We start from the raw sequence: 18,687 nt of genomic DNA, 5'->3' as shown, positions 1-18,687 counted from the left end.
AGATCTTTCCCCAGCACCTTCAGAGGAAGCATGGCCATGCCAATACCTTGATTTCAAACTTCTGCCCTGGGACAAAGCAACTCTTTTAGATAGTATGCTATACAGAAATAAAGCCTGATCCCATGGTAACTATTTTTGCAACCATCAGAAAGCCAGACTGAGGATAAGGCATACACATAAGCGTAAAGATATATTCAGAGAAAGGGATGAAACATTCAGCAAGCTATGTCTGAAGTCCATACTATGTCTAGACTTCTCAATTTTATGAGCTAGCAGATTATATTTACTGGTTAATGTAGCACAGGCTATTAACTGCAACTGGAAAAGAAAATACTAATGCAGACATTGATCTAGTTAACAGGATGCTTTCTGCTACTAGAGAAAGAGAATTCCACTCAAATATGAGTTCCTAAGTTAGTGCCTTTAAAAATGAAAACTTCATTATCCCATGTAATAAAAAGTTTGGTGGTTCCAGAATAGGTTAATTTAGCCACTCAATGACCGCAACAAGGACTCAGATTCTTTCCATCTTTCTACATGTCTATGCAGCAAATCGGGTTGTCCCGAAGGTACCTGCCTCATCTCTGGATGGCTGCAGCTGTTCCAGGCATCACATTCAGTTACAACAATATCCAGAGGGGGTAAAAAAGACTGCTTCATCCCACATGCCTTTCTTTCTTTTCTTTTTTTTTTTTTTTTAAGCAAGAAAAACTTTTTTCAGAAGTCCCCAAAGAACTCATACTTTTTAGCCACAATTACAATGTCACAGGCATAAATCAAAGATTTGGTAAGAAGGAAATGACTATGATCAGCTTAAAAGTAGTACTAACATGCCAGAAGTTTTCTGAAATGTATGGTGATATTTTTGGTTGTCATGGAGACTGGGGGCCACCACCAGCATTTAATAGATGACAGCTAAGACTGTCCAATATCCTGGAAAATATTTGTCTATTTCACACAAAGAAATGTGGTCTAAAATGTCAACAGAGAGAAAATGGGTGAATAAAACTAAGAATAATAAAAGAGCAATGGCCAAACAGTAGACAAACATCAGTGTCTTCCACAGAGTTTCACAGTGGTGAAAGACACTATTCTTAGTTATAACTAGAATATAATCTAGGGTAGTGACAGACAAGAAAAAATTTAAAAGCATCAACTTTAATGAGGATAAAGAAAAAACAGGATTAGGAATGGAGAAAGAATATTAGCAGTTACTAAGTATCTGTTATGCTAGGTGTTCTCATAAATTCCTTCATTTAATAAACACAGAGTTAATATTTTAGTCTTCCCAAATGCTGACATAGCTAAAGTATACATATTTAGGTAACCCCAGAGAATCAATAAAAATTTATTTATATCAGAAAATATTAAATTTTTAACTCAGAAGGAAAGCTTGGCATATGCTTACACTATGATCAGTGTAGTTTAAAGCAGCCATGTCACACAACTTTGAGGTCTTCTTCTGCATCAGGTACAAAAAAAGTATTAAAAACTAGACTCAGATTAAGAGACAACAACTGTAAAATATCTGTTTTACATATAAAAATGTATATAGTTTTAAGATATGACCACTTAAGAGTCACACTTCCAACAAACTACTTAAAAATCACTGATCATGTCATTTGTTCAACACAGCTACCTCCAAATTCACCCAGTACGGAGCTATTCATTGCAGCACTAGCATATCACTGTGTTAGTATTTAAGATTTTCTTCTATACTGTCTTCTACTGATACCAAATACTAATTCAGAACAGAAATCTAGGAGTTATATCTAGCACAGGCCACATTAATTGTTAAGAGCCATATATGAAGTCTATTTCTAAGGAAAAAAGACATGACCATGAAGAAACTCACAGAGGTTACTGACAAAATTAATCACTCAGCATTGGTATTAGTAGGATCAAGAAAAAAAACTTAAAAACCAACTATGAGTAGTAACAAATAAAAACCTAGGAGTTTTGGGATTAATAGTACAATATCATAAGTAACCTGAATATCATTTTATGAAAACTGAATTAACTTATTTCCTGGAGAAACACAGAATAAAACTACCAAGGGTATATAACTGAAAGTGTGAACATGTCAAATATGGAAATAAAGTAAAATACTTACTGCCAAAGCCTTGGACAGTTTGGCTCTAAATTCATTCAGGATGATTGCCACAATGTCCTTAAGTGGTACGTAAGCAAAGCCATCTTCCAAATAGACTTTCCTTCCTCGAAACAAATCCAGAGCATCAGCAAAAGGGATCTGAATTAAGAGTGAAACAAGGAAAATAAGTCAGCACCTGTCATTAAGAAATCCTGCTAAGTCTTCATATGTATAAAGTATAAACAAAGAAATTCATTAGTCCTAGCAGAGTCAAAAGAATAACAAAATGATTAATTTAGCCTCCTTAAAACTCAACAGCACTAGCAAAGAGTGGCAGTACAAAAATATGTTCGTTTCAGAGTTATGTTTTGAAAAATAGTAACACTAAAAGGCCAAGTTGGAATACTTTCTTTTATTCCTTAACCTCTGAATTTACAAAACATAATCCCCAGGATTTCAAACTCTTAACTCAAGACTTCTACACATGTTGCATTCACCTCACATACCCCACACTGTATTCTGCATCAGAGAGAATCCTAATTTGTAAACAACATATTCAGTGCTGAAAATTACTTGTAAGTAAAGTAATTCCAGTTTCTTCATCTATGTTTCCATTCTCACTCCAGAGAAATATATTGAGAAAGCTAATCTCAATACTAAGAAATGGAAATAATAATAAGCATTCGGTTTTGCTATTAAAATAAGCATTTGCCCCAAGTATTTATTTTTTAAAATCTTAGATTTTTAAACCCCATGAACAATCCTAAAATTCTGAAATGAGCAAAGTATGATATTAGTAAACTGTAAAAATCATTCTTACTCTCCAATAGTTTTTCTTTTTTAAAAAAACGAGGTTAAAAAAGTAGGTGAAAAATGACTCCCAAATTGCCTATTCATTCAAGTTTTAAGGAAGAATTAAATATAAATGCATACAATTTTCTGTATATCCAACGACATCGCACACTATAAACAGATCATGTGTTTTTTAACAACTTTCAATTAATTTACCGATTTCTACAACTACAACACAGTCCCTGCCCTCATGGGCACACATGGAAAGTCAAACAGCCCTACAGGATAGAACTGTGTGATACTGCACCAAATAGGTAGCTTACATAGGACATATTAGAGGAGCAGGTAAGAGGGTTTACTGCAATAATATAGAGAAGAAACATGAGTTCTAGTCCAAGCTCTGATACTGACTAGACTTACTTTGGGAATTTAATGAATGCCTCTAAATCTCAGCAGCCAGATCTGTAAAACTGAGAGAGGGGAGGAAGAGATAGGCTAACTGACCCTTAGGGATTCTTTAGCCATAATATTCCATGATTCTAGCTTATTAAGGTGGTCACAGAGGAAATAAAAATGCCCAAGTAGAAGCAAAAGATGACGTGAAGGCAGAGTAACTGGAAATGTGTAGTGTAAGAGAAATAAATATTGATCCCCACACTCTAAGCTTAAAAGGCTGACTGAATGATGGCCCAACAGTCGAAACAAAGAAGCTGGAATGGGGCAGGATTTTAAACTACTGGCACTCACTCATAATAATTAGCACATTCTTTTCAAAGGCAATTGTGGGGTTGCAGTTATCAAATTGTAAAATGAATTTAAACTCATCCCTCTTCCCCTTCTGGAAGGGTACATGTGAAGTAGTTATCTACACTGAGTGGGGAGGGGAAACTGAGGTGGCCCAGCACTGGATGATGGAATCTGAGTAGGTTAAGGAGGGCATTCCCATAGGAAAAAAGTAGGCTTACAATGCCAGAGCCCAGTGGAATGCCAGAGAGACCATGAGGCAAGACACCACGATGTCAGAGGCCAAGAGAAGCGAAAGGGGCTTCTACGCAAGGCAGCAATCCAAACAGAGTGTTGGGCCAAATGGGTGATGAGGGTTTCCTGGGAGGGGACAGCCCAGTGCAGGGTGTAAGGACCCAAACAATGTGAGAAGGGTTTCCTTTAGGAAAACAGCCTGTAGGGGGAGGTCAGAGCCCAAGCAGGGTTGGGAATGCATCTGTGGAAGGAGACAGCCCAGCAGAGAACACTGGCACACCATTAGTGCAATGAGGACAGTATCTGTGCAAGAGACGCAATAGCTGTGGTGATGAGAGGCTATAAAAATGGGTTAATTAAATATGTATATAAAGCTTAATGTGACATATTTAACAAAACCTAGGAAGTATTTTACATGTTTACATACCTTATAAATGGACTCCAACACCACCTTAGATCCACTCGAATTTGGTGATGAGGCAATAATCTCCTGTTCTCGAAGAGTCTTCTCTTCATCACTTATCTAAAAAAACATTTTAAGCTGTTATAAAAATTTGAAGTCCTCATTCAGTTTCAATAAAATGATTTCCTGTATTAATGAATACTGTTTACTTTTATTAAAAATTTTAAAACCTTGATATCTCAAATCATTTCTAACATGATATCTGAATCATTATCATTAGTGAAGGCAAAATACAGAAAAAAAAATCTAAATTGAATATTCTTTCAAATTTTAACCTTGCCAGTTTCTGAAGGTATACATCAAAAGAACAGTAGCAGACAAAGAGAAAATATTTTAATGAGAAAAAGGAAAAAATTTATAATAAAACTCAGGTTAATATAGACTAAAAGTGAGCATTATCCTAATTTGAGTTATGTTAATTTATTAATCTATCCTAATTGAGGTTAGAGTGGTTTGACTATTTCTTAATTTTCTAGCCACATAAGACAATTCCAAACTTAAAACACTAGTTTTCCTAGGAAAAACTACAAATTTATTATCTCAGACTGATTATGGCTCTATAAAAAATTGATAGATCTGATAAGTAAAAGCGTTAAACTTCAAGACCTATATATATATATATTTTTGTAAATGAAGATGAAATATCAGTGACAAACTGAAGGAAATATTTACATCATCTGATATGTGAGTTAGCCTCGGTAAGCCCCTAGTTGGCAGTATGTAAGCTTTTGTAACCCAAAAGTAAACATGAACAGCCAATAGTTATGTAAGTAAAAATAATAAATGCTAAATTAAAATAATAATGTGTAATATGTTCCATCTATGAAAATAGTAAAAATTAACAAGATTTAGAATATACAGTGTTAGGACAATCTTTGTGTACCATACTATGATAATATATAGCAAATAGCCTTTAAAAATGCAGATTGTAACTATTTTATTTCCAAATTAATCACAAGTAAATAACAGGACAAGCACACAAATAAAAACTTTTCTTCATTACAGTGTTATTTATAATAATAAAGAAAAAAAACTAAATGTCCAACATGTATCTAGTTAAATAAACTGCAGTAGAACTTGCTGTTTCAGTAAAACAGGCTATATTACTCGGGTCAACCTCCTAGAGAAAACAAAACAAAACACTGATAAAATTTTAAAAACATCTTTACAGAACAGAAAGTTAATATACAAAGTCAGGCACACAAAGTGGGATATCTGACGAGAGACTTTCCTGCTCAAATAATGTAGGATTATCAGGGAATCCCAAGCCTTGAACTTGTTTTAAGGCAGTACCTGATTCAAAAGGCCAGGCACCTCGCAAAAGCAAACTCAAATCCTCTCTGGAGGAACCGTCACAGTACACCTCAAAGTATTCCTACGAATAAATTTCCAAATACTAAAACTATACTTCACAAACAAAAACAACAGAAGAATTCACAAAGTTTACAGATAATAACTATTACCATGTGTAAAGAAATAAAAGACAAGCACAATCTGTATGAAGTGGAAGCCATAAAAAGTGATTTGTTTTTTTAAAAGCAAAAGGCTGGGCATGGTGGCTCACATCTATAATCCCAGCACTTTTGGAGGCCAAGGCGGGAGGATCACTTGAGTCCAGGAGTTTGAGACCAGCCTGGGCAACATGGTGAGACTCCGTCTCTACAAAAAAAAAAAAAATTAAAAAATTAGCCAGGTATGGTGGTACGCACTTGTAATCTCAGCTACTTGGGAGGCTAAGGTGGGAGGACTGCTTGAGCCCAGGAGTTAGAGGCTGCAGTAAGCCATGATCACATTACTGCACTGCAGTCTGGGTGACACAGCAAACCCTTATCTCAAAAAAAAAAAAAAAAGAAGAAGAAGAAGAAGAAAAGGTAAAAGCTTTCTGATGTGCTGTTTTATATCACTGAATGGAACCTGGGTTTTCATTAAAAAGGTTCCAAACACACATTTTGTAGAATCTAAGAAATGACATTCCTGAGCCCATTGAGCCCTTACAGGAACATACAAATATCCTGCCCTAAGACCTAAAATCAAGCAATGTACAAAAAACCTTTGTGATGTGCTGTTTTATATCACTAAATGAAATCTGTGTTTTATTAAACAGGTTCCAAACACACGTCTAGTTGAATATAAGAAATGACATTTCAGAGATGAATATGCCTATATAAGAAAAAAAGGAAAAAGAAAAAAAAATTCTAGAAATAGACAAAAAAAATTTAGGCACAGAAATGTAAAACTCAATGGAGTCAGGAAGAAACCCCTGAAATTCCTGTAACTGTGAACAATTACTTGAGGATGAACCAGAACCTTATCAGCCTTCATATGGATCTGCAACCCATTTTCAACTTATCTAGTGGGTCTGAGATCTCAGATTCCAGATTTAAATTAAAATTGTCCTGGATCAACAATGACCCCAGGCCAATGACAAAAAAAAAAGACAAATGAAAACCCTTCTAGAAAGATATAATCCTCCTAAGCTTCAATATAGTCCACAAATAACTTTCCAAACACAATCTCCAGCATACAACAGTAACAAAGCACACCAGGAAATGAGACTCCATGAATGAAAACAACATAGGTAAGGAAAAAAAGGATCAAGATTGAAAAAGAAGAACTAAAACTCTCTATTTGCAGATTATATGATTTAGTATACTTAGAAAATCCAGAAGGATCCACGATAAATTATTAAAACTATTGGCCTAATTGAGTCAGGCTTCTGAATTCAAATATAGAAAAACCGGCCAGGTGCGGTGGCTTACACCTGTAATCCCAGCACTTCAGGAGCCTGAGGTGGATGGATCACAAGGTCAGGAGTTCAAGACCAGCCTGACCAACATGGTGAAACCCCATCTCCACTAAAGATTAAAAGAAAAAAAAAAAAAAAATTAGCTGGGCATGGTGGTGCACACCTGTAATCCCAGCTACTCAGGAGGGTGGGGAAGGAGAATTGCTTGAACCTGGAAGGTGGAGGTTGTGGTGAGCCACGATCGTGCCACTGCAGTCCAGCCGGGGCAACAGAGTGAGACTTGGTCTCAAAAAATAAAAAAATATAGAAAAACCAATTGTATTTCTATATGCCAGCAACAAAATTCAGTAATCGAATTTTTTAAGCTACCATTTACAACAGAATTAAAACTATCAAGGATCTAGGAATAAATCTAACAAAATATGTACAAGGCCTTCAACAACAAAAAAATAAAATCTTACTGAGAGAAACTGGAGAAAAATTAATTAACAGAGATACCCTAAACATCAACCAGAAAATTTAATATTGTAAATGTTTTAAATCTCTTCAAATTAACCTATAGATTCAATACAATCCCAAACAAAATCATAATAGCTTTTGTGTATGCCTGTGTGTGTGGACATTTATAAGCTAGTTCTAAAATGTATAAGAACATGCAAAGGGCCAAGAACAGCCAAGACAGAAACAACGAAAAAGAGTCAATTCAATAGAAAAATGAGCAAAAAACATTAACGGGCACTTTACAAACGAGAAAACTCAAAGAGCCAAAAAATGTATTAAAAGATGCTCAACCTCCTTAGTCATCAGGGTTTGAAACCATAATGGAAACCTCAATGACATACCACTACATGACAATTAGAATGGTTAAAATATAAAAATGGCCAGGCACGGGAGTTGGCATCTGTAATCCCAGCTACTTGGGAGGCTGAGGCGGTTGGATCGCTTGAGGCCAGGAGTTTGAGACTAGCCTGGGTGACTAAGTGAAACTCCCATCTCTAACAAGGTCTTGTTTGTTCACCCAGGCTGGAATGCAATGGTATGATCATGGCTCACCGAGTAATTGAACTTTCTGAGTAATTGGGACTACAGGCACGAACCACCATGCCCAGCTAATTATTCTTAAATTTTTTTAATATTACTGTATTTTTTCTTATAGAGATGGTAGCTCCCTATGTTGCTCAGGCTGGTCTCGAACTCCTGGGCTCAAGGGATCCTCCCCCATTTCCCTCTCAAAGTGTTAGAATTACAGGTGTGAGCCACCATGCCTGGCCATTTTTTAAATTTTTTATAGAGACAGGGTCTTACTATGTTACCCAGGCTGGTCTCAAATCCCTAGAATCAAGTGATTCTCCCAGCTTGGCCTCCCAATGGGCTAAGATTACAGGTATAAACCATTATATCCAACCTAAAAAGAAGTTTTTTTAATTAGCTGGGTGTGATGGTGTGTACCTAGTAGTCCCAACTGAGACAGGACTACAGACACACATCATCACACCCAGCTAATTTTAAAAAAAGACTGAGGTGGGAAGATCTCTTGAACCCAGGAGTTTAAGGCTACAGTGAATTATGATCACACCACTACTCTCTAGCCTGGGAAACAAAAGAAGGGTCAGCATCATCCTGATACCAAAACCCGATGGAGATACAACAAAAAAAAGAAAATATCAGGCCAATAGCCTTGGTGAACACTGATGCAAAAATCCTCAACAAAATACTTGTAAACCCAACCCAGCAGCACATCAAAAAGCTTATCCACCACGATCAAGTTGGCTTCATCTCCAGGATGCAAGGTTGGTTCAACATACACAAATCAATAAATGTGATTCATCACATAAACAGAACTAAAGATAAAAACCACATGATTATCTCAATAGATGCAGAAAAAGCCTTCAATAAAATTCAATATCCCTTCATGTTAAAAACTCTCAATAAACTGGGTATTGAAGGAACACACCTCAAAATAATAAGAGCCATACATGACAAACCCACAGCCAGTATCATACTGAATGGGCAAAAGCTTGGAAGCTTTCCCCCTGAAAACCACCACAAGACAAGGCTGCCCTTTCTCACCACCCCTATTCAACATAGTCTTGAAAGTTCCTGCTAAGGCAATCAGGCAAGAGAAAGAAATAAAGCATATTCAAATAGGAGGAGAGAAAGTCAAACTATCTTTGTTTGCAGATGACATCATCCTTTATCTAGAAAACCCCACTGTCTCAGCCCAAAAGCTTCTTAAGCTGATAAGCAACTTCAGCAAAGTCTCAGGATGCTAAACTAACATGCAAAAATCACTAGCATTCCAGCTGGGTGAGGTGGCTCACACCTGTAATACCAGCACTTTGGGAGGCTGAGGCGGGTGAACCACCTGAGGTCAGGAGTTCATGACTGCCCAACATGGTGAAACCTTGTCTCTACTAAAAATACAAAAATTAGCCGGACATGGTGGCACACCCCTGTAATCCCAGCTACTCAGTGGGCTAAGGCAGGAAGATCACTTGAACCTGGGAAGCGGAGGTTGTAAAGTGAGCTGAGATCACGCCACTGCAGTCCAGCCTGGTCAACAGAGCAAGATTCTGTCTCAAAAAATAAACAAATAAATAAATAAATAGCATTCCTACACACCAACAGTAGCCAAGCCAAGAGCCAAATCAAGAAGGCAATCCCATTTACAATTGCCACAAAAAGAATAAAATACCTAGGAACACAGCTAACAAAGGAAGTAAAGGACCTCTTCCTACAAACCACTGTTCAAAGAAATCAGAGATGACACAAACAAATGGAAAAATATTCCACGCTCATGGATAGGAAGAATCAGTATCATGAAAATATCCATACTGTCCGAATAAATTTATAAATTCAATGCTAATCCCATCAAACTACCACTGACATTCTTCACAGAATTTTTTGAAAAACTATTTTAAAATTTATATGGAACCAAAAAGAAGCCCCAATAACCAAGACAACCCTAAGCAAAAAGAACAAAGCTTATAGCATCACACTACCTGATTTCAAACTGTACTACAGGGCTACAGTAACCAAAAGAGCATGGCACTGGTATTAAAACAGGCACACAGACCAATGGAACAGATTAGAGAAACCAGAAGTAAGACCACATGACTACAACATTTGATCATCAACAAACCTAACAAAAACAAGCAACATGGAAAGATTTCCCTGTTTAATAAATGGCGCTGGGAGAACTGGCTAGCCATACACAGCAAATTGAAACTGGACTCCTTCCTTATACCATATACAAAAATCAACTCAAGATGGATTAAATACTTAAATGTAAAACCCAAAACTATGAAAACCCTAGAATTGGCATTACCAATCAGGACATAGGCACAGGCAAAGATTTCATGATGAAAACACCAAAAGCAATTGAAACAAAAGCAAAAATTGACACATGGGATCTAATTAAACAAAAGAGCTTCTGCACAGCAAAAGAAACTAGCAACAGAGTAAACAGACAATCTAAAGAATGGGAGAAAATTTTTGCAATCTACACATCTGACAAAGGTCTAATATCCAGTATCTATAAGGAACTCAAATTTACAAGAAAAAAAAAATTAAAAAGTGGGCAAAGGACATGAACAGACACTTCTCAAAAGAAGACATACATGCAGCCAACAAACATGAAAAAAAAAAAAACTCAACGTCATTGATCATTAGAGAAATGCAAATCAAAACCACAATGAGGTACCACCTCACACCAGTCAGAATGGCTATTACTAAAAAGTCAAAAAACAACAGATACTGGCAAGGTTGTGGAGAAAAAGGAAGGCTTTTACACTGCTGGTGGAAGAGTAAATTAGTTCAACCATTGTGGAAGACAGTGTGGGGATTCCTCAAAGACCTAGAGGCAGAAATATTACTGCACCCAGCAATCCCATTACTGGGTATACACCCAAAGGAATATAAACCATTTTATTACAAAGATACATGCACACATATGTTCACTGCAGCACTATTCACAACAGCAAAGACATGGAATCAACCCAAATGCCCATCAATGATAGAATGGAGAAAGAAAATGTGGTACATATATACCATGGAATACTATGCAGCCATAAAAAGGAATAAGCTTATGTCCTTTGCAGGGACATGGATGTAGCTGGAGGCCATTATCCTTAACAAACTAACACAGCAAGAGAAAACCAAATACCACATGTTCTCATTTATAAGTGGGAGCTGAATGATAAAAACACATGGACACTTGGTGGGGAACAACACACACTGGGCCTTTTGGAGGGCGGGAGGTGAGAGGAGGGAACGCGGGAGGTGAGAGGAGGGAGCACATCGGATGCTGGGCTTAATACTTCACTCACCATTTATTATATGAAAGTTGAAATACAGCAGAGGATGAAGTTTAGGTGTGCCAGTCTAGCAGATTATTCAAAAGTTGATGATGATTGAAATCCATGTGTACTATCTACTAGTTACTATGCTAACTATTTTACTTATACTATCTCACTTAATCCTACTAATAACCCTACAAGGTGGATATTATCTTAGTTTTACAGCTAATTAATACGAGTAGAAACCAAACTGGATTTCCAACCAAAGTCTATCCAATGCTAAGATCCACTAGGCCGTGTGGTCTCCAAACAAATAAACAGACACTACTTTGCAGGAAAGCTGAACAAACATATAACATTAAAAGCAATGGAAGACAAAGTCATCAACTGGAAACTTTCACCTCAATTCCTCTTTGGTGATGGACAAGATAAAGATACAGAAACTAAAAATGTAACACAACTAGATGCCATGAAAAGTTTTATAGGTAAAAATTTTAAAGGGTCAGAGCACAAATTATAGATAATCAACACTCATTCTAGAGTATTTAAATTGAGGTTTAGCAATAGCAAATATTTCCCTAAGAGCTAAAGCCAGATTATTTTGCTTTAGTATTTGCTTTGTTTACATATATCTCTGTTGACAGTAACTTCTCTACTTAATTGACTATTTACCTCTCACTTTGCATTCCATAAGGGAAACCCTCTGAAACTCAAATAGGCAACGAGATACACACTGCAGAGAATATCTGAGAGAAAGCAGCTATTTTAAGTTTTAGAGCCAAGCTATAATTCTCAAACAGCAATTAATAAAGGAAGACACTGATTGGGGAGATAGGGTGAAAGGAGAAGAAATCTTCATGTCTTCACGATGGTCTTTCATTGCTTTTTAAGTAAGCATCCGATTTAAATATAAAAATATATTTCAAATTTTCCCAATCAACATTTATCTGAAATTAAATAAAATTTTAATATACATCTCTGTGTTCCCCACCATTAATAAGAATAATTATAATTGATTACATATATTGTTTGTTGCCCAAATAAATCTTCCCTAGATCTGGCAAAACTGAAGTTGAAGCCAAATGTGTTAACCTGTCATGATCCTTTTATAATCACTTTTTATACAGCAATAAACTAGTATCTTTGAACATACAGATGTTTGTCCTAATATTGTTTTAGGTTCTAACTAAACAAATCCCACATCAATACCTAAGTACCACTAATACTTCACCTAGCATAATACAGCATCTCACCTTTCCCTAAATTCAAGTATTGTATTACTGATGCCACAGTTATTTCTAACTTGGTAAGCAATTAACTGCTTACCAAGTAAATGTCAGGGAAGCACACATCAGTTCAACTGCCACACAACAGAGTACTTTAGCTACAAGAGACTTTACTTCTCCAAATAGTCTTCTGCCTTAGAAATATATAAGATATAATTTTGAAAAAAAAAAAATTCAAGAACTTAAATAAAAATTAGAGTTTAATGCAATATCTCTTCTCATTGAAATCTACCCCCACCCAAAGAGAATAAAAGCTATCTAATCTTGTTCAGATTAGAAGTTATAGATAAAATTCTGGGCCGGGTGCAGTGGCTCATGCCTGAAATCCCAGCACTTTGGGAGGCTGAAGTGGGCAGATCACCTGAGATCAGGAGTTTGAGCCCAGCCTGGCCAGCATGGTGAAACCCCATCTCTACTAAAAATACAAAAATTAGCCAGGTGTGGTAGCCCACGCCTGTAATCCCAGCTACTCAGGAGGCTGAGACAAGAGAATAGCTTGAACCTGGGAGGGAGGCAGAGGTTGCAGTGAGCTGAGATCGCACCACTGCACTTCAGCCGGGGTGGCAGAGTGAGACTCTGTCTCAAAAAAAAAAAAAGTTATAGATAAAATTCTAAGGAATTCAATGTGTTTCTAAACTTTTTGCCCAAAGTAAGCAAATACACTCTAAATCATGCACATTCTATCTAAATTTCATGTCACTTCCTGTTTCATGGGCTATGAATAAATATTCTGGTTTTCTTTGGTGAATTAAAAAATGTATCCATTTGTCAAACACATTCTAAATCTTCATTTATCTATTTAGTTGTAACCAAAATGGAAATGGAAAATATAAGACAATTCTCACTGAAAAATGTAGGATGACTGTCTGAAACTTTACTATCAAATAATTAGTATAAACTGCTATTGACTTCATTATTTCAAATTCCTAAAATAATCTTGAATATTCTCTTTACTCTTGCTTTCTCCTTAAAAACTATTGGACAAAATATGAGGATATTTCATTTATTTGGGTTCTCCTAAATGAGATTACGGGCTGCATACCTAAAAAATTACTCATTCTCTGAAAGAGCAAGACAAGATTAAACGGCTTCCTACTTCTACTAACAAAGAATACAAGTAAAAACAGATACAGTGGAACAATTATAAAAGCAGAGTAAACTAGTAGAGAGAATAGTTTTCAAAATCATAGAAATCTGTCTTTGGATCTTAAGCAGGTTAGTTAACCTCTTTACACCTCAGTTTTTTCAGGGATAAAATGAAGAAAATCATACCTGTCTCATGTAGCTTTTATGGGGATTAAATAAAGTACGTAAAGTGTGTACAACAGGCCTAACATACAGCTCACCCTTAATACATGGTAAACACTTGTTATTACTATCTGTAATTTACATTTTGATTAGTTTCTATATTTCAGGCTTTTTCCTCAAGTAATAAAGTGAAATGTTTACTGCAACTAACGCAGTTTCTATAAACTTGTCATTTCATTAAACTAACACAGGTCTTGGTCTATAGGGGTATTCAAAATAACTGATAAAAGCCAGCTAGGTTATCACTGCAACATCTTATAATCAAGGTGTAGTATGCTTCACAAAGTAAACATCCTCCTAAAAAGAGATGCATAAACAAATGGCTCTACATGAAACACACATTTTTTGAGTGACTTGCATTACTATTTTAGAGATGCTCAACCTTCACTCTGATTAATGTTCAATCAACAGAGACTCTGAACATTCTAGCTTTGAAGTTCTGCTCTTGCCACCAGTACTCATAAGTCCTCACATCTCAATCCCTATTATTCATATCCACCCACTCAAGAGTCAGTACCTGAATGTTTCAAATGGTAGTACATAGTATAATGGTATAATTTTTTATCAAGTAAAAATTACACTGGGTTTTAACTGTTTTGGTAAAGTTATATTTCCATATTCCAAAATTATGTTGTTTCATATGCTGCCTTGCTAATAGAATTAAGGATTTTGGCTGTATGTCTTTTTCTTTTTTATATTCTTCATCAAACCAGAAACTGAGAGAGGCAATTTCACTCTGTCAAAATCCTGAAAGCAGATTAAGGAGCAGCTCTGGAGAGGCAAATACTCTACACAGTAAATAGAAGGGTAGTGGATGTCTGTGTAGACTGTATTACTATTCACCCTGTACTGAGTCCCTCACTGAGGGAGAATCACACACCCCCTACCTGCTGAACTAAGGCGTAGCCAAGTGACTTGCTTTGGCCAGTGAAATGTGAGAAGTGACGTGTTTCATTCCTAAGCAAAAGCTTTATGAGCATATAGTTTGCCCAGTTCTCTCCTTTTGCCGCAGCAACTGGTGAAGTTCCAGTATACAGAGCCTACTCGATCTGCCTGAGTCCAGGGTCAAAATGACACACAGCAGGGTTGTAGTTGGCCCATGAAGACATAGAATATGAACAAGGAACAAACCTTTCCATAAGTCACTGAGGTTTGGGGTTCTTTACCAATGCATAACCTAAACTGACTGGAATAGTGATCTCCATCTTTGCATCACACATTGTCATCAATAAAGTTTTTTCAGCACATACTTCCAAAACATGTATATTTATAAATTATATGCATGTATTACTACACATTCTGCACTTAAAACATGCCATACCCACCCCCAAAATGAAGAATGGATGAGACTAAAAATACATGTTGAATTATTTATTTCCTTCTCACATTCCCAAATGATCATCTTGGGGATGCTATTTTGGAACCACTAGTCTAGTACACTGGCCTCTAAAGTAAAGATATAAATAAGGCTTCCCAGAGATTTAAGCTTCTATAAGCTTCCAATCAACAATACTCAATTATGTTTATAAATAGCTTGGATAGGAGTTTTCTATTTGAATCTACACAGCTCTCTTAGACCCTGGTCATTAAGTAGGTATGTATATTATTTGCCAGTGAAGCTTTTTAAAACTACAGAATCCTGGTGCCACCCAGATCTACAGACTGAAGCCCTGAGGGGTATGTTTTTTTTTTTTTTAAAGTCCATTAGTAGTTCAACATACATCATTGGTCTAAATAGCATATCCCAGGAAAAGAATCTGCTTTTCTAAAATAAATGTATGATATACATACAATAAAACAATTAGGAATCATTTCTTTTATAAGGAAGTTAAAACTTTGTGAATAGATCAAATGCTGAAAGTAAATATCATAATTTTGAATACCATTATTATCATTTCAAATAAATATAGGTTCCATATTGTTAGCAAATATTGTGACTATAAAGGGCAGTTTGTTTCCCAAATGCACTGTGACCTAATCATCAATCTGGAGTACAAGGAGATTAAAGATGGCTGCAAAGTCTTTGAAACATCCTCCATTGAGAGTTAAGATCTATTTGCCCTCCCCTTGAATCTGGCCTGGCCTGTGACTACTTTGACAGGAACAAGTGATGCCCTGCCAGGCCCAGCCCTATTTTTTTAGAGGACTGGCAGATTCTGCCTCGTTCTCTTGGAGTCCTAGATCACGAAGTAAGAAGTCCAACCACCTCCTTGGAGGGATCACATGGAAAGGCTTCCAGCAGAGTACAGCTTTCTAGAAGTCCTCATATATGCACAAGCATGTGAGTGAAGCCGTCTTAGACATCCTAGACCAGACTAGTTGTCAACTAAGAAACCCCATATATAATACTATGTGGAACAGAACAATTGCCCTGTAAGCCCAGTCTGAATCCCTAACGCTCAAAAGTGTGAGATGTAATAAGATGGGTATTGTTTCAAGTTTTAGAATTAAGTTGGATTTTAAGTTTTAATGTTAGGTTTTGGAATTGTTGTTTTAGGTTTGGAGGTATTTCTGACACAGTGATAAATAACCCAAACATTTATCAACCTAAAATAAAAGTTAGTTTTAAACTTTTTTTTCTATCTGTAATCCAATTCTTACAACGTGCTTTCTTCATTTAAATGTATAAAGGAGAGTCATATAATAGGAAAAAATTTTAATTGGAAAATCTTTAGCAAAGAGACAAAAATAGAAAATAAAAAAGGAAATAATTACCACTGTGTGGCTGAAATTAATTAACTAAAATTGATGGGATGGGATGGGATGGTACTTCACTCACAAATTTTTTTGTCATTTATAATCATCCAAAACATTAAAAGTTAGAAAATGAATGATAATTTAATATCCTGACATTCTAATTAGTATGTTGATGTCTCAGTAATACTGCCAAGCTAATCAATATAAAAATCAATTGTCTGGTTACTTTATTACTGTTTCTTTTTTAACAGCATAGGCACATTTGGAATACAGTAAAATTAACACTAAAAAGGAAAGATTATTTACTTATACTAAAGCATATTTCTTCTCTTCTACAAGAAAACAAATATTTTGAAAAAAAAAAAAAACAGGTAACTTAAGACCTCTACCTCCTTGCTATCTCATGAGAACACCATGCTAGCATAAATTAACATAACCTTATTCCCTCCTTTTTCCTCCACCCTAGCCAGCTCCTCCCCACTTACAGATTATTGCTCTCCACCTTTCAATGCCTCAAGTTCATCATATCCTTCTGGTATCTCATTATGGTGACCAACCATCCCCGTTTGTCCAGGAATGAGAGGTTTCTCAGGATGTGGGACTTTCAGTACTAAACCTGGAACACGCACAGTCCAAATCCAAATCTTGTCAACATCATAACATCCACCTTCCTGCCACTGTCCAAATAGACTACTACACCCATATGGATGATTCAGTCAACACTAGTTTCACACAGTCGCTGGCATCCTCTGACCCACTCACACTCCACTTCTGCAGTCCACTCCCAGGATCACAGCACAATTCACAAGCAAGGAATCACACCTACCCTCACACATTTTCCCCAACCACACCTCCGTGTCCTTCCTGCTCGCTTACTCCATTATCCCCCGCTACACAGGCTCTTTGTGTCCATCAGAGTTCCTTTTTATCTCAGGCCCTTTTAAACTCTTTCTAGTTTCAATTTTCTTCTTCTAAAATACTTTGCCCTCCAATTATACCAACCTATCTGCACTTCCTATAGCGCACCTTGTCTTTCTTTCACTTCTATGACTTTACACATATTTCCCATATCTGAAATGTCCTTCCATACCCGGTGTTTCTACCGGAAAATTTCTATGCAGCTAACATATTACCTCTGCTAGGTTTCACCAGATTTCCTCAGGCATAGTTACTCCACCTCCATGCTTGTACATACCTGTCTGCTGGAAGATATAGTTATTATATTATTTATGTACAATCCTATAAGCATTTATATCTCCCTCACTAACATATGAACCTAAGCACAGGTAAATGTGTCATAACGATTATATTCCCAGTTTTTTTTTTTTTTTTTTTTGAGATATGGTCTCACTGTGTTGCTCAGGCTAGAACAGCTCGCTACAGTCTTGATCTCCCAAGCTCAAGCAATTCTCCAGTCTCCCAAGCAGCCTGGGATTACAGGCATGCTAACGTGCCACCATGCCCAGGTGATTTTTAATTTTCTGTAGAGACTGGGTCTATGTTACCCAGGCTGGTCTCAAACCCCTTAGCTCAAACAATCCTCCTGCCTCGGCCTCCCAAAGTGCTGGGATTACATGCGTGAGCTACTGCATGCAGCCTATATTCCCAGTTCTTACCACAACACCTGATGAAATGTTTACTGACTGAAATATACAACTATGGAAAGTGACAATATTCAATATAACTGAAGAAATACAGAAAATCTTAGAATAAGAGAAAAATAAATATTCTGTGTGATGAAACCCCAAAAGACTAAAAATTATTAATGAAAGGATGTAATAAATTCATCAAAAGATAAAAAAAAGATCAATTCATGAAAAGGCACAAAAATTCATACACACAAAATAATGTTCAATTCTGCTAATAATTAAAGAACAGTTAAGAAGTTGCTACACCAACAAGCAGTAATAAGGCAGTACTAGAATTGGCACTGTGACAGAGATGGAGGGAAAACATGCAATTAAGAAAGACAGAAAGGAAACACCAAGAAGTTACGACAGAATCATGCCTGAGTGAATGTAACAGCA

At 36.3% G+C, this 18,687-nt stretch overlaps 1 protein-coding gene across 2 annotated transcripts in view; it reads right to left on the bottom strand.

Moving 5' to 3' along the window:
* The window catches only part of PRIM2 (primase, DNA, polypeptide 2 (58kDa)), a 400,616-nt gene that overhangs the window by 261,647 nt on the left and 120,282 nt on the right, over positions 1-18,687 (bottom strand). For both annotated transcript variants that reach the window (XM_012002075.1, XM_012002074.1), the window contains exons 6-7: positions 4,290-4,385; positions 2,114-2,251 (exon numbers count right to left, since the gene is read on the bottom strand). In XM_012002075.1, the coding sequence (XP_011857465.1) occupies positions 2,114-2,251; positions 4,290-4,385 (234 nt within the window). The remainder of the gene's footprint in view (positions 1-2,113; positions 2,252-4,289; positions 4,386-18,687) is intronic.

This window comes from Mandrillus leucophaeus, unplaced genomic scaffold (genome assembly GCF_000951045.1).
Source record: "Mandrillus leucophaeus isolate KB7577 unplaced genomic scaffold, Mleu.le_1.0 Scaffold676, whole genome shotgun sequence".
Lineage (NCBI taxonomy): Eukaryota > Metazoa > Chordata > Mammalia > Primates > Cercopithecidae > Mandrillus > Mandrillus leucophaeus.
The sequence above is the reverse complement of the archived record's forward strand: the minus strand, read 5'-3'. Positions and strand labels throughout refer to the sequence as shown.